Source organism: Miniopterus natalensis, chromosome 10, assembly GCF_054644295.1.
Source record: "Miniopterus natalensis isolate mMinNat1 chromosome 10, mMinNat1.hap1, whole genome shotgun sequence".
In the NCBI taxonomy this organism is placed as follows: Eukaryota; Metazoa; Chordata; class Mammalia; order Chiroptera; family Miniopteridae; genus Miniopterus; species Miniopterus natalensis.
This window is the reverse complement of record NC_142090.1, coordinates 11,802,132-11,815,917: the sequence shown is the minus strand read 5'-3', so window position 1 is coordinate 11,815,917 and position 13,786 is coordinate 11,802,132. Positions and strand designations below refer to the sequence as shown.

At 50.3% G+C, this 13,786-nt stretch overlaps 1 protein-coding gene across 1 annotated transcript in view; it reads right to left on the bottom strand.

Annotated features, from left to right (window-relative positions):
- SLC13A4 (solute carrier family 13 member 4) overlaps positions 1-13,786 on the bottom strand; it is a 36,341-nt gene that overhangs the window by 19,423 nt on the left and 3,132 nt on the right. Inside the window, exons 2-4 of the mRNA XM_087821325.1 lie at positions 12,039-12,167; positions 2,276-2,412; positions 378-550 (exon numbers count right to left, since the gene is read on the bottom strand). Of these exons, the coding sequence (XP_087677451.1) occupies positions 378-550; positions 2,276-2,412; positions 12,039-12,167 (439 nt within the window). The remainder of the gene's footprint in view (positions 1-377; positions 551-2,275; positions 2,413-12,038; positions 12,168-13,786) is intronic.

Below are 13,786 nucleotides of genomic sequence, written 5' to 3'. Positions count from 1 at the left end.
GATGTGGAGGCTGGAGCTGCCCCCAGAGGGCAGGCCCCAGGGGCTCAGGGGCTCAGGGGCTCAGGGCCAGGTGGGGAAATAGGGCATAAAGGCTTTCCCTGGGGCGTGGTGCATGAGTCCCCTCTCCTCCCCTCTGAGGCGTGGTGGGACTTGTGGCTTGTCCTGACCCTTGAGCGTTTGGGGGAAAGGAGCAGTGGCTCCTGTCAGTGGGAGAAGAAGGAAGATCTGGCAATGGGGGGGGTCCTCAGGAAAGCTTCAGGCCACAAGGGCTGGTGTGGGAAGCAGGGGAGGGAAGGGGAAGCAGCAGATGAGGGCTGGGAGGTAGCACGGGAGGAAGGCAGAGGGGCAAAGGGCAGGTGGACTCCGGGAAACTGTACTGGTGGGCTCGGCCTCTTCGGTGCTGGAGCCGCTGGCCACGAGCTGCTCCTCGTCGGCGCTGACCAGCTCCTGCAGCACGGCCTCCACGATGGGCATCACCATGGCGGTGGTGGACGTGTTGGAGAGCCACATGGACAGCAGGGTGGTGCAGCTCATGAAGCACAGCAGCAGCCTGCAGGGAGGGAGAGCATCGCCCGGGGCCCCAGATGCCCGTCTCACAGGGCTCCTGGGGGGCCCCAATCCACCTGCTGGCGCTGGCCTAGAGAACCATGGCTGGATTTATCCAGAAAATTGGTTTTTTATGTCTTTCATTGGCTTTGTACTCCCAGGGCTTGGCACAGAGTAAACAGTAAATAAACACTTGTTGAATGAATGAAGCACACTTCCTGGGCTGGTGGCCTCGGCCAGCAAACAGCCCTTACTTAAGCAAAGAATAGCGTTGGTAGTGGGGTCAGAGGGCACAGACTTACTGATTGCTCCTCTCTCCGTGGATATTAGCTTGGGGATGATGTCTGATTTTTGTGTAGAAAGAATTCTATTTTTGCCCTTGCAGCTAGCAGCTCTATGAGCACCACGGCATTCCTTGCTCCGCAGCCAAGTCACCATAGTTATTAGTGACCAAAACATGAACCTTACTGTTCTGCCTGTTCCTGTCCCACTGTCAACCTGCTGAGTCACAGAAGTGTCCATATCACTGTGTGCACTTTCCCAGCTTGTATCTTAAAGAGTCAATGCTTGGAGGAAAACGCAAGACAGATCTCCAGTTATTTCTCTTTGGCTTTGAAAACACGCAGTTGTGTTTGAGCAGACGCAGTTCTCATTTTCTAAGATGAGCCAACGTAAAGACGACCGTGTTTATTACTTTGGGTGGAGCCATTGACTTTGCACACCCAGGGCCCGCACATCTCTCGCGTGGCTCCCGTCTGGGTCCTGATGGTGTTTTTGTTTAGGCGGCCAGCTACGTGATTTGCCTGCCCTGGATGTGCAAGCAGAGAGCACCACAGGGGGTGGAAACTGTGGGGATTGAGGTAAATAGAGACCAGTGGAAACTGGATGGGATATAAATTCCTGAAGATAGTACACAGAGGTTTTAAAAGGCCTCAGAGTCCCAAGATGATGGGAGGAAATGCCACAGTGCGCCCAAGAGGCTGCGTGATTGTTACTGGCGAGGGGGCGAGTTAAGCTGCAGTTAAGCGGGCGACAGGAACACCCTTATATGCAAAACCTGCATTCACCTAATGACTAATGTTGAAAACGAATCCCATATTATCTGTTTAGACCCCAAAGGGATTGTCTGACTCCCAAAGGAGTCAGGGCGGGTTACATAAAATGTAGCCAGAAAGCTGTGCCCTAGGAGGAGGTAGAAGCTTCTCCTAAGGCAAGACAGGGGCAGGGGGGAGGTTAACCCCAGAGTGTCAACCCTGACTTTCCCGCGCATTCCCCAAGGCCGCGAATCTCTCCCCAACTTCTTGAAGCAGCGAGGAAAGAGGAAGACGCCGAGGGCATGCGGTGTGCGGCAGGTGTGGGTCAAATGCGACAGGGCAGCCTGCCTGTGGTCTGGTCAATGACAACAAAAGATCAGGGCGGATGGGAGCAAACCGTCACATCTCCTTAAATGGCGGAGAAGCCGCCACATACATCAGAAAAGGTTGGGCCCTGCCTAACGAGCCCCTGCCCTTGCAGTGTGGGTCACTCCCATAAGTTACTTAGACTGTGACAGTAGGTGACACCAGAGCCACACACTCAAATCTCCGTGGTTACAGGCCCTGCGGTTGCACTGGGAGGTGGGAGCCCCATGGCCCTGCTGTGTCATCCCAGCCCCACCTTTAGGTACACAACCTGCGGTGGACATGCCCCGGTGGCCCACTGCTGGCTGGACGCCCCAAGTGCCACTCACATGCCCGGCTTGGCCCCGGCCATCATGACCATGCGCAGAGCAATGCGCTTGTGCAGGTTCCACTTCTCCACGGCGGCTGCCACGCAGATGACGCCCACCAGCAGCAGCGTGGTGTTCTTGAAGTACTCCGCTGCCACCTGCAGGGGGCGAGCGAGGTCACCCCAATCCTGTCCAGGCCCCCCCCCCCCGCCCCCCCTTCCCCGCCCGCTCCTCCACCCCCCACCCCAGCATGGACCTTGCCGAACAAAACTCATCCTCAACCAGAGACTGGCAAAGAGAAGCAGGAAATTGAGGGTCATTAAAAGTCAACTGTTATGTGTATATATATAAATTTAAAAAAATTATATATACATACATACTACCTTGGGCAGGCACTATGCTAAGAACTTTACAAAGATGATCTCATTTGATCCTGCCAGTAACCCCATCAGGTCCATACTCTCTTTCTTTGCTTTACTTATGTGCCCTGCCCGGGAATCAAACCCACGACCTTTCGGTGCTCTGAGGCCTGCCCGGGAATCAAACCCACAACCTTTCGGTGCTCTGGGGAACCGTCTGACTGACCGAGCCACACCGGCCAGGGCTCGTCTTCACTTTTTTAAAGATATAAAAACACCATGGAGCCCGGCCAGGCGTGGCTCAGCGGTTGAGCGTTGACCTGGGATCCAGGCGATCGGGGTTTGATTCCTGGGCAGGGCACATGCCCCGTTGCAGGCTCTATCAATGACTCTCTCATCATTGATGTTTCTCTCTCTCTCTCTCCCTCTCCTTTCCTCTCTCTGAAATCAATAAAGATATATTAAAAATAAACAAATAAATAAAATAAAATAAAAACACCATGGATATGATTTCAAAGAATAAACATACTTATAATTTTCCCTTAATCCCTAAAAATGATTTAAATAACCCTGGGTTTGTCCCCAAGTCTCATCTTTCTTTAGCTTTTGAGAAAATTATGTTTATTTTTATTAGAAAACCAATATATGGAAAACTTCAGAATATAAAAATTTAAGGATAAAATGACCCTGAATCCTACCACTGTTAATACCTTGGTGTACGGTCTTTAATTTTGTGATGTCTATATTGATACGTAATTGGATTTATACAATATGTACAGTTTTATATCCTGCCCTTTTACATTACATCGCACCCTGGTCATTTTCTCGAGATTTACATTTATTGGGAAAAATTTATGTTAATGGCAGCGTAATGTACCATAAAATTTATTTGACCACTTCTATATATTGAATATTTAATTTAGTTTTCTTTTTTTCTTTTTTGCTACTACAAATACTTAAATTGTTAAGCTTACATAAGTGTGATTATTTCCTTAGGGTGAGTTCTTAAGGTGTCTTTATAACTAGCCTTAAACCTTAAATTCTCCCCCTCCAATTTAAATAACCCTAAATAATCCCTGTACCATTACCATGCACTAATACCCACGCACTACCTGTCTATCTATGTAGTTGTTTAGTTTTGAACCCCTTGGGGGTAAGCCACATACACTTTGGCCCTTTACCCCCGAATGCTTCAGTGTATATTTCCTAAGAATAGGGGTATTTTTCTCACTCAACCGCAGGACCAGCTATCAGCTCCTTCCCACTTTGTAGTGATGAGGAAACTGAGGCCGAGGCCTGCTGAAAAGATGCTTCACATGTTCGGGGCCCACGGCCCAGCTCTGCCCTGATTCCCTCCCTCCCCTGGCACACTCCCTTCCCCTCTCTGCTCGCACATACTGATCAGACTTCCAAGCCCAATTCCTGCCCCGTGCCCTCCAGAAAACCTTCCTTTCCACTCTAGCCTCTCTGACTCCAGAACATTTCCTCCAGGCTCCATTAATTCCACACATCACCGAGCACTTAGGGCAATGCTTCAACTGTTGCTTCAGGCCTGTACTGTTTATTTTTTTCTTTTTACGTGAACCTCTCTTTGTCAATCAAATTTTAGTCTGCAGAAGGCCAAGGTCCATGCTTCTTTCTATACTGTGTTTCTTTCTGTATCTCTTAACACCTGGTAGAAAAACATACAAAGGTAGATGCCCAATAAATATTTGTCACACACGTGAGAATTGTTTCCAACAATGGAACCGTGACAGAGACGGAGTAAAAGATATACAGGGAAGTTTAAAACAAGAACATTTTTAACTGTGGGAAAAATAGAAGTTGAACAGAAAAGGAAATGTATAGTAAACTTTATAGTGTTTGAAGTAAACGGTTTTTACATAATCACACTGCGAAACGCTGATTATTGAATGACAAAGACTGTGATATACCCCTGTGGGGGGGAGGGAGTGAGGGGGATCAGGGGACGTAAGGGAAGGAAAGCATCTGCTGTCATAGGGAGTCAACTAACACTGTCTAAAAGTGATAACTCAAGAGTTAAAAGCAGAATACATATAGGAATGTGGAGCTTACTACCAGAAGGAATAGTTAACAAGTTTAAAAGTTACTGACCCAGGGTGGGAGCAGGTGGAACTTAGTGGTGGTGCAGGGGGAGAGGTGGGGAAGGAAAGGGCTGGTGTTTCATTGTGAGCTTTTCAGCATCTTTTGATCTTTGAACTCTGCAGGGGACACTTGGATAACACAGAAGTCAAAATAAGGGCAACCGGCTCCCAGTCCCCCTCCTCTCTCCTGTCCCAGTGATTTTGTTGTGTCTGGTTGATGAGCTTTGTGTAGGAGAGGAGACGTCTGCCCTCTCTGTGACCATTTCCTGGCGGAAGAGCCCTCTGCTTCAGGTTAATCTAGTTCTTGTTGTCAACCCCAATCGTCACTAACACTGTCATTGTGCTCCCAGAGGGCAGAGAAGGCCCCCTGCTCTGCGGGGCTTTGACTCTCGCTGTGAAGGGTGGGAAAGCCACTGGGCCAGGCACACGGGTGGAGATGCTGAGGGTGGGAAAGCCACTGGGCCAGGCACACGGGTGGAGATGCTGAGGGTGGGAAAGCCACTGGGCCAGGCCCATGGGTGGAGATGCTGCTCCGTAGCCGGAGGTGGAAGCAGGCAGGGATGCCTGAGGGAGCTGGGGGCCTCGGACCTTTCTCACTGCACCCTTTCCTTCCAGGATATCTAGGGGGTAACTGAGTGGAATCAGTGTTTTAATTTCCTCTGTCTACTAAGGAGGGAAATCCTGACACTGGCCCTAAAGTCCTGGGCCCAGGACCAGCTTTAGCAGGATGCTGCATCTGTGCTGTTTTCTGATTTTTTCTGGTGGGCTCAGGTCTACTCACCTGCCCTTCCCGCCCCCTTGTAAGTGATGCCATGTGCCTGGGCGATGAGACTGGCTATAGTTTATGATTAGGGAGCAATGTAGTCAAGCCACCCAGGACTTGATGTGTGACCTCGGACAAGTTATGCAAACTCTCTGGGCTTAATTTTTTTCATCTAAAAACAAATGAGGATTATGCGATGGTTAAATGACACATGCACACCAGCTAGCATGGCCACCACGTTGACAACCAGGATTCCTGGCGGTGCTTCCTGTTACTAAGTGGGCCACACAGAGGCTGACCTGGTCTGAGGCCATTCGCACAAAGGCACAAGATTGCCTTTCGCTTTTATAAACGAAAATCCCACCCAGTGGTGGTGTTTGTTAGCTGTCTAGCTCATCGAGTTTCTTTTACAACAAAACCTTGGTTATTTGGAAGCCCTCAGGGAGCACCAGAACTCTAGCATTCTTGAGGATTATCTTAATCATTTTCTAAAATGTGCTGTGTTCAGTTTGCACTAAGCATTCTTTCCCCCCACTATCTAATTTCCAAGATTAATATTCTGCGAGTTGGGAAATTGGATGATGAAGCTTGTTAGAATTATTTGCACAGAGAAAAGAGATTTTGAAATGAGAGCTCCCCCCACAAGTAGATTGTGCGGGTTTGTGACATTCTCGGTGGTGGTTTTATTGCCTTTTCTGCCCTGTGGTTTTTCTCTGTGCGCCAAGCCACTGGGGTTGGAGAGCAGAGGTGTTTCTGGGCTGTGTTTTGGAAGGGATGGGCTCAGGGAAGCTGCTTTGAAAAGGCGGAGCATAGCACAGCAATGAAAAGCTTGGGTCTGGACTGCAGGCTGCCTGCGTTTAAAGGGCTGCTTGACTGGCTAACGAGTTGTGTGCTGTTGGACAGACTGCCCAGCCCTGTGACTCGTCACTTCAGTGGTGACAATGACACGTGGCTCACCTACTCCACTGTGACATGGGCCTTCGGTATGATCATGAAGGTGGGCTCTGAGAACAGTGCCTGCCATGCAGTGCTCAATAAATGTTTGTTATGATCATAAAAGCAGTGAGAAAAGACAAAATACTTCCAGATGGGATGGAGGGTTGGGAAGCAGGCGTGCCAGCAGGATCAAATGCAGGAACGAGAGAAAGAAGTGAAATAAGGAGCAAGGAGGACCCGAAAGACAAGGATTCCTCCAAATTGTCCTAAGTGACGGGCAAGTGCATCGCCAGAGCTTTGTGATGCGGCCCAGATGAGAGGCACAGGACAGAAATGCGGATGAATGTAGCCCACTAACTAACCAGTTCATTGTTAGCGAATTGCAGGTGACATCTGTTAGTGACAAGCTTTTAAAGACATTACTTTCCTAAAAGAGATCATTGCCACCAAACCAGTATCACATGAAATGTTGAAGGGTCTTCTTTACGAAGCAGCTAATGAACAAAATAAATTGACAAACAAAACAGGCGAGAGACACTGATACGGGCAACAGACGGACGTATTTCAGAGGGAGGGGGGACAGGAAGAGATTAACCAGAGAACTTATATGCACATGTGCAGAGCCCATGGACACAGACAATGGTGTGGGGCAGGCCTGGGGTGGGCAGGAGTGGGGTGGAGGGAGTCAATGGGGGGAAAATGGGGACATCTATGATACCTTCAACAATAAAGATGAAATAAAATAAAAATTACTTTCTTTCCCCTGCTGGGTATGGCTCAGCGGTTGAGCATCGACCTAGGATCTAGGCGATCAGGGTTCGATTCCCGGGCACATGCCCAGGTTGCGGGCTCGATTCCCCAGCAGGGAGCGTGCAGGAGGCAGCCGGTCAATGACTCTCATCGTTGATGTTTCTCTCTCTCTTCCTCTCCCTTCCTCTCCCTGAAGTCAATAAAGATATATATATTTTTAAAAAGTTACTTTCTTTGGACACATTTATGCACTGCTCTCTAGCTAGGTTTTCAATTTTTTAAAAATTGTTTTTAAAAGGGGAGGGGGAGTGATGGCTCTATTCCTAGGAGCCTGAGAACGGAAACCTGGTGGCCATTAACCTCACATTCTCACTCAGCACAGTCTGCCATCCTCACGGCTCCCCACGAGGCAGGAAGGTCTGTCATTCCCAGCTTTCAGACGAGTCATGGCGGGGTAGAGTCAGTGACAAAACTGATTCCCGCTCAGCTCTGTCCTGCTCACAACGTGGTCCCGGCCCTTTCCGCGTGGCCATTCTCCTTGCTCGTGGCGGTGGCAGACAGGGCCCAGCAGAGTGTGTGGACCTGACTGTTTCTGTTCTCCTGACCAGGCATTTGGTGGCACTGGGTGGGTCCCCCGAGAAATGCAGCCCTTCAGCGCCCTGCTGCTGGCCTCACAGGCCTCGGCTCTCTTTGCAAGTCAGCTGGCAGGGGGCCTCTGCAAATGGCAGGCATGTGGCAACCCCTCCGGAGACCAGCGGTGGCCTCTGACAGTGGACCTTTGGTTTTTTTGGTTCATTTGAACAATTTTGCAGTGAAATCCTGAAAACCCCAGGAGGGGATGCCTGGACCGTTCCCCATGAAAGCGGGAGCCCCACCACACCGTTCCAGCCGGTTCCCTAGCAATGCAGCCGAGTACAGGGTGACTGGCTATCAGCCTTTCCCGGACAGGATGCTGTTTCTGCCGGTGCATGTATGTGGGCTCCTCTTAATCACCTAAGTCACCTGATTTGAGGACAGAGGCTTTCGAATCACACTCACTGCCTGTGGGAAGGGCCCTAGCAGCCTGGGCTCTGGGTCCCCACCCCCAATTTAAGTAGGACTTCCTCTCCCATCCATTGTATGTATTGGGTCTCCTAAGATTTGGATTAAAGAAAAGGTTTTGTTGCTTAAGAAAACATTTTTGCAAACAGTACCCTAGAGAACTGTCAAGCAGAGAGCCCAGATGGGTGCTGACCTGGCCCAGAAGTTGATCCAGCTCCTGCGTAGATGGAAATGCTGACATAAGAGCCCCCAGCTCTTTCGGGACTGTATGAGCTGCCCCAGTGGAGGAAACTGGGCTGGGCTCTGAGCCCAGAGGCAAAGGGCTGGCTCATGTTTAGGGAGCAGGTCTCCCCGCAGAAACATTAGCTTGGCCTCCAAAGGCTGCGAGATCTAGAGGTTCCTGGTTCCAGTCCCTCGTCAGGCCTGGGTGAGGAGCTCTGCCCAGGCTGTGTCTGGATGGCTGTGGGCGGCAGGCAGCCTGGAGTTAGGCAGGTGGCCGGGCCCAGATGCTCGGCCTACATCTGCACAGGCCTGCGTGCAGGGTCAGCCTCTGTGGTGACAGAGGCCAGAAGGCAGAGTGGAGATTGGTGCAGCAAGTGCTCCCAGGTTTAAACAAACAGAGAAAGCTGGAGTCTAGGCACTGGTCAGGAATCTGGCGGGTCAGAAAGTTCAGGAACAAACAGGGAAGCAGATTCATGACACCAGGCTCACACATCACTTGGCTGCTATGGCTGTTTTGTTATCCCAGCCGGAACTGCCTCTCTGCTTCTCTTGACCTTGCAGGTTTTGGAATCTGAACAAGACTTGCTGGCGGCCTGCAGTGAAGGGCCACTGAGGCAGCGGAGGGTGTGTGTGTCTGTGCGTGCACTGGCGAGGGGGGAGAAAGAGCAGAGGTAGCTCCTGACCCTGGGCATCCTGGCGACTGTCCCAGCATCCAAACCAGGCTGTTTGCTCCCCCAGAGTCCCTTTGCCCCACCTCTATGCCAGTCTCCTATAAACAGTAAATCTTGGCTAGCTTGATGGACACAGGTACTGTCCCATTAGAAGGCCTTAGAGGACTTAAGGAGCAGATAAAACGACAGCAGTGAGAGTCACAATAGAGGCAAAACAAAACAAAACAAAAACCTAAAAATACAGGTCCGAGCTCTGTACACCAGCAGAGAGAAGTACTGGCCGGATGCCCACAGGAAGATCACAGAATCCTAAGGTCAGAGGGCCCTTGGAGTCCAACCCCTCTCCCAAGGCACAAAGTCTTCCTCTAGCATCCCTGACATGGTCATCTGCTTGCTCTTCTGGGGACAGGAACGCCAGGACTACAGGAGCAGCCCCTCTCTCAGTCTTCCCTCCCACACAGCAGGATCTCCCTTACGGTGCTTTGATTCCTTGGTTCTGCTTTGACCTGTGAGCCTGGTGTGTTGAGCTGTAGAAGCCAGAAATCATGCCACCCCCCCCCCCCCCCCGAAATCATGCCCCGCCCCCTCCCTTGAGCTTTCTCCATTTCTCATGTGACTCACATTCTAGATTTTTGGTATCTTGGCTACCTGCTTCTGAATGAACCCCTATTCAGAACCTGGTGCTCTGGACACACATGTTTATCAATTCAGCAGATTTCAATACATTTTGGCCAATGGTTAAGAGCAAAGTGTTGGGATCATACAATCCTGGGTTCAAGCTTCACAACTTACTAGCTGTGTAGCCTCCAGTAAGTTACTTAACCTCTCTGAACTTCAGTTTCCTTCTCTGTAGAGTGAAGATAAAATTACTAGCCGCTTTACTGAGGATTAAGTGATAGAATGGTGTGAAGGACCTCCCATAGTGCCTGGCATATGGTAAATGCTGGAAATCTTGGCAGCCACATAGTACTGATAGATGACTCATGCTGAGTTTGTATTCAACCAGAGCCAAGGGTCTTTCTCACACGAACTGCTAACATTTATCCTTATTAAACTTCATTTTGTCTGTTTTAGTCCATTGTCTCATTCTGTCAAATTGATCCTGTCACCACACAGTAGCTAGCTCATCCATCTCTGAGTCATGTGCAAATCCAATAACACGCCTTTTATATTTTCATTTGAGCTCTCTCCAGTCCAATGCCAATATGCTACTCAGGATTCTTTAGGTTCAGCTGGTCAACCAGCCTTCAAATTACTCAGCTGTGCTATGATCCAGCCCACATTGACTCCCCCTGATTGAGAGTCCCTTCCACCCCTCTGGAAATTGTGAAGGCTCCAAAGAAAAAGTTAATTTATGTTCAACAACTTCTGTTACAAAAAAACAGGGAAATTATAAAGTCTTTTAGAAAGACTTCAAACAAAATATGGTCAACATAAACTTTGGGCACTTGACAGGGTAAATTTCATTTATCTACAACATTCCTTCACAGGGAATTATGTAAACCCTCTGCAGTGCTAGAAAATGAGGCATTGTTGCATAGGGCCTTCCATGTTTTTCCATGTGGTTTATACTTCCTCTCTGCCAGGATAGAAATTGCTCAAGGTCAGGAGTCATTTCTATCATTTCATGTCTTTTTTCAGCACCTGAGTTCTGCAGAGAGAAGGCAATCTAAGCTTTGCACACAACACACTCTTAATACCTGCCAACCAACAAGTCACCATAAAAATTAACCACGTCCAGGCACACATCGAGCCAACAGCGGGAAGCTCAGAAGCGTCAGCTGTGAGAGTTCAGAGGGCAGAAATTGTGTGTCTCATTCGTGTCACCCTCAAGGTACCTGTAACGGCCTATATTGCACATGGTAGTTACAAAACTCAGAAAAGACTTTTCTGAATGTTGAGTGAACAACATGGAGACAAAAGCCACAGTCCCAGAGTCACACGGATCCTTTTATCCGCATGCCTGCCTTCACATGGGGAGGACACAACTGATACATCATCAAGAACATCGTAATCAAGAAACATTCACTGAGGGCCCCATAGGCCACAGACGTCATACATCCTAGAGGGCGGGAATTTTGGTGGGCAGAGGACAAGTCTGCAGAAAGTTGACATCAGGTGTATCTCATGTACCATTTAAAGGCTGAAGACATCAGATAGGCTCCAAGGGAGGGCAACGCCTTTTAACCAAGGTCTTTGGGAAAGCTTCACTGAAGAGGGTAATTGGGTAGGATTTTAAAGGTTGAAGTAATCAAAAAGAACTTTTCAAAGTGGGAGAATGGCCTGGTCATGGCAAGGGGCTGGGCAGGCACAAGGTGGTTTTGGGTAGTGACAAGTAGATGATTCGTCTGGAATAGGGGCCTCCTGCTAATGCCCAGGCTAGCTTTTCCTGGGAAGCCGTAGCATATGCTGGTGTGTGTGTGTGTGGGGGATGGCTGGTGGCTGTGGCTCAAAGTTACCTGCTTCACAAAGAGCAATAACCCGTGTCCTCTCTCTTATTGGCATTTTCTTATAATCTGAGTTTGAAATCCAATTAAACAGACTATTCTGCTCTCTGTAGCCCAGTTGCTAAATATCACTGGCAGCCACAGCTCAAATAATAAAACTTGCCCTTTGGCTCCCCCAGTGTTGTCCATCTCCAGCCCCAGCAATACCGACACCTAACCCTTCACCCCCGGTCTTCTTTTCCTCCTGGCAAGGTCACGTTCCCTCGCAAACCCCTGAAAGGGGCCGTCGGAGGGAAATGAAGTTCACGGGTGGAGGGAGAGGAACTCAAGTCTGGAACAGCATGTGCAAAGGTTTGGTGCTAAGAGGTGTTCCCGAGGGTGCACAAGCCTTCTCCTCAAGTGCTCTGTGCATCTCCCTTCGCCTTGAACCCTCCCTCTTTCACTGGCCTGGCGCTGCCCGGAGCAGGGGCTGGGCCGCAGGGGCTCTCACCTCGCTGGATCGCAGGACTCCGAAGAATGGGTAGAGGAAGGCGGGCACCAGGGCTGCAGCGCCGAGGGGCACGGCCTCGGACACCCAGTACACGGCCGTCACGATCAGCACGTACGCACACGCAGCCTCCTGGGAGGGGAGAGAGTGGGCCGCCGGTCATGGGGACAGCCACTGGCCCTGAGAATCCAGACCGGACCCAGGGCAGAGGCGGCGGGCACTGGGCTCAGATGTGGGCACTGGGACACAGCCCTGCAGGGGAGTGTGGTGGAAGCACAGGGGACCCGTGATTGGTGTGAAGTGATGGCTGCTCCTCGGGGGGAGCAGACACCTGCCATGAGGTTTGCACTGACTCGCAACAGGGTGGCCACTGGGCTGTTAGGACATCACAGCTCTGCTGGCCCTCAAACTGCGGGGTAGGGACCAAAACCAACGGCAGTGCTCAGAGCCCAGGTCATGTATATAGAGGTGGAGTTCCCAGGACCTTGGATGGGGCAGGGTATTTCGGTGTCAGGTTGATGGGACACTAGAGCTTCTTGGGGGTAGTTGAAGGCAGTGATCAATCTGCGTGGTTGGTTCACCTGTGAGCTCTGGGATTGGCCCGTGTGGGGCAGGTTAAGTCCTTGCTGTGGGGCACTGTCCTGTGCCTGGTGAGATGTTTAGGAGGATCCTTGGCCTCTACCCACTAGATGTCAGTAGCACCTCCCCATTTGTGACAGCCAAAAATGTCTCTAGACATTGCCAAATGTCACTTGGGGGGGGGGGGATTGTCCCTAGTGGAGAACCAGTGCCCTAAGCAGTGTCTGGTTCTCATGGCTCTGCGACTCCATTCCACCTGCTGGACGCACAGGGAGGCATCCGTCTGACAAAGGAAACAGAGCGCTAGGACCGGAAGGGGAGGCCTGGAAATGTACCAGCGCTGTCCCCAGCCCACTCACTTTGCTGGTCGCACCACCTCTGGGTGCAAAGAATAAATCAATCCAACATTCTTATAAAACATTAGCCCTCCTTCACCTTGGCCTCCAGTGACGCTGGCTGCCCGAAATGGCTCCGATTCATGGTCACTGGCTTACAGTTGGAAGAGGCCACCGTCTGAGGGCCTTACCAACGGACTCGGAGGGCTGCTGTGTGAAGGATCCAAGCTGACTGTGGGTTCCTCAAATTATACACAGTTCGAAACCATCTGGGCTCAGGTCTGAGGCTGGCTGGTGATCAAGGAACCTGACAAATCTTGTTCTGTTTATCTCTCCCTTGGGTTCGGAACAAGTGTCCTCACACTCATGCACAAAAGTTACAAAAGGTCGCTGTGATCAGTGAGGGTCTCCCGGAGTGATTAGCCCAGCTTGGCTGGATGGGTGCTGGCTCCCTCCGGATATGCAGGGATTATAGGATTGGGGCTTGGGAAATGGGAACTGACCCCAACTATTGTTGACTGTAGCTCCCACTGAGAATTCCTCTGGGGCCAAAAGATCACAGAGAAGTTAAAATCTTTTGGAAGTGCTGATAAGACAACAGAATCGATAGTGGAAAAACAAAAAAGGCTCCATTTGGGAAAGAATGCAACTTAGAGAAATAACCCCTTTGTTGCAGATATAAAACGACCCAAAGGAGTTCAAAGCCCTTTAGCTCCCTTAAAACCACTTATGCCTGTCTTGTTCCTAGGAAGGGGACCGAACGGCAGCTCTTAACTCCAGTTGAAGGTGAAGGGGACAGGATGTCTGTCCCTCACTGAGACGTGCTTATTCCTTCCT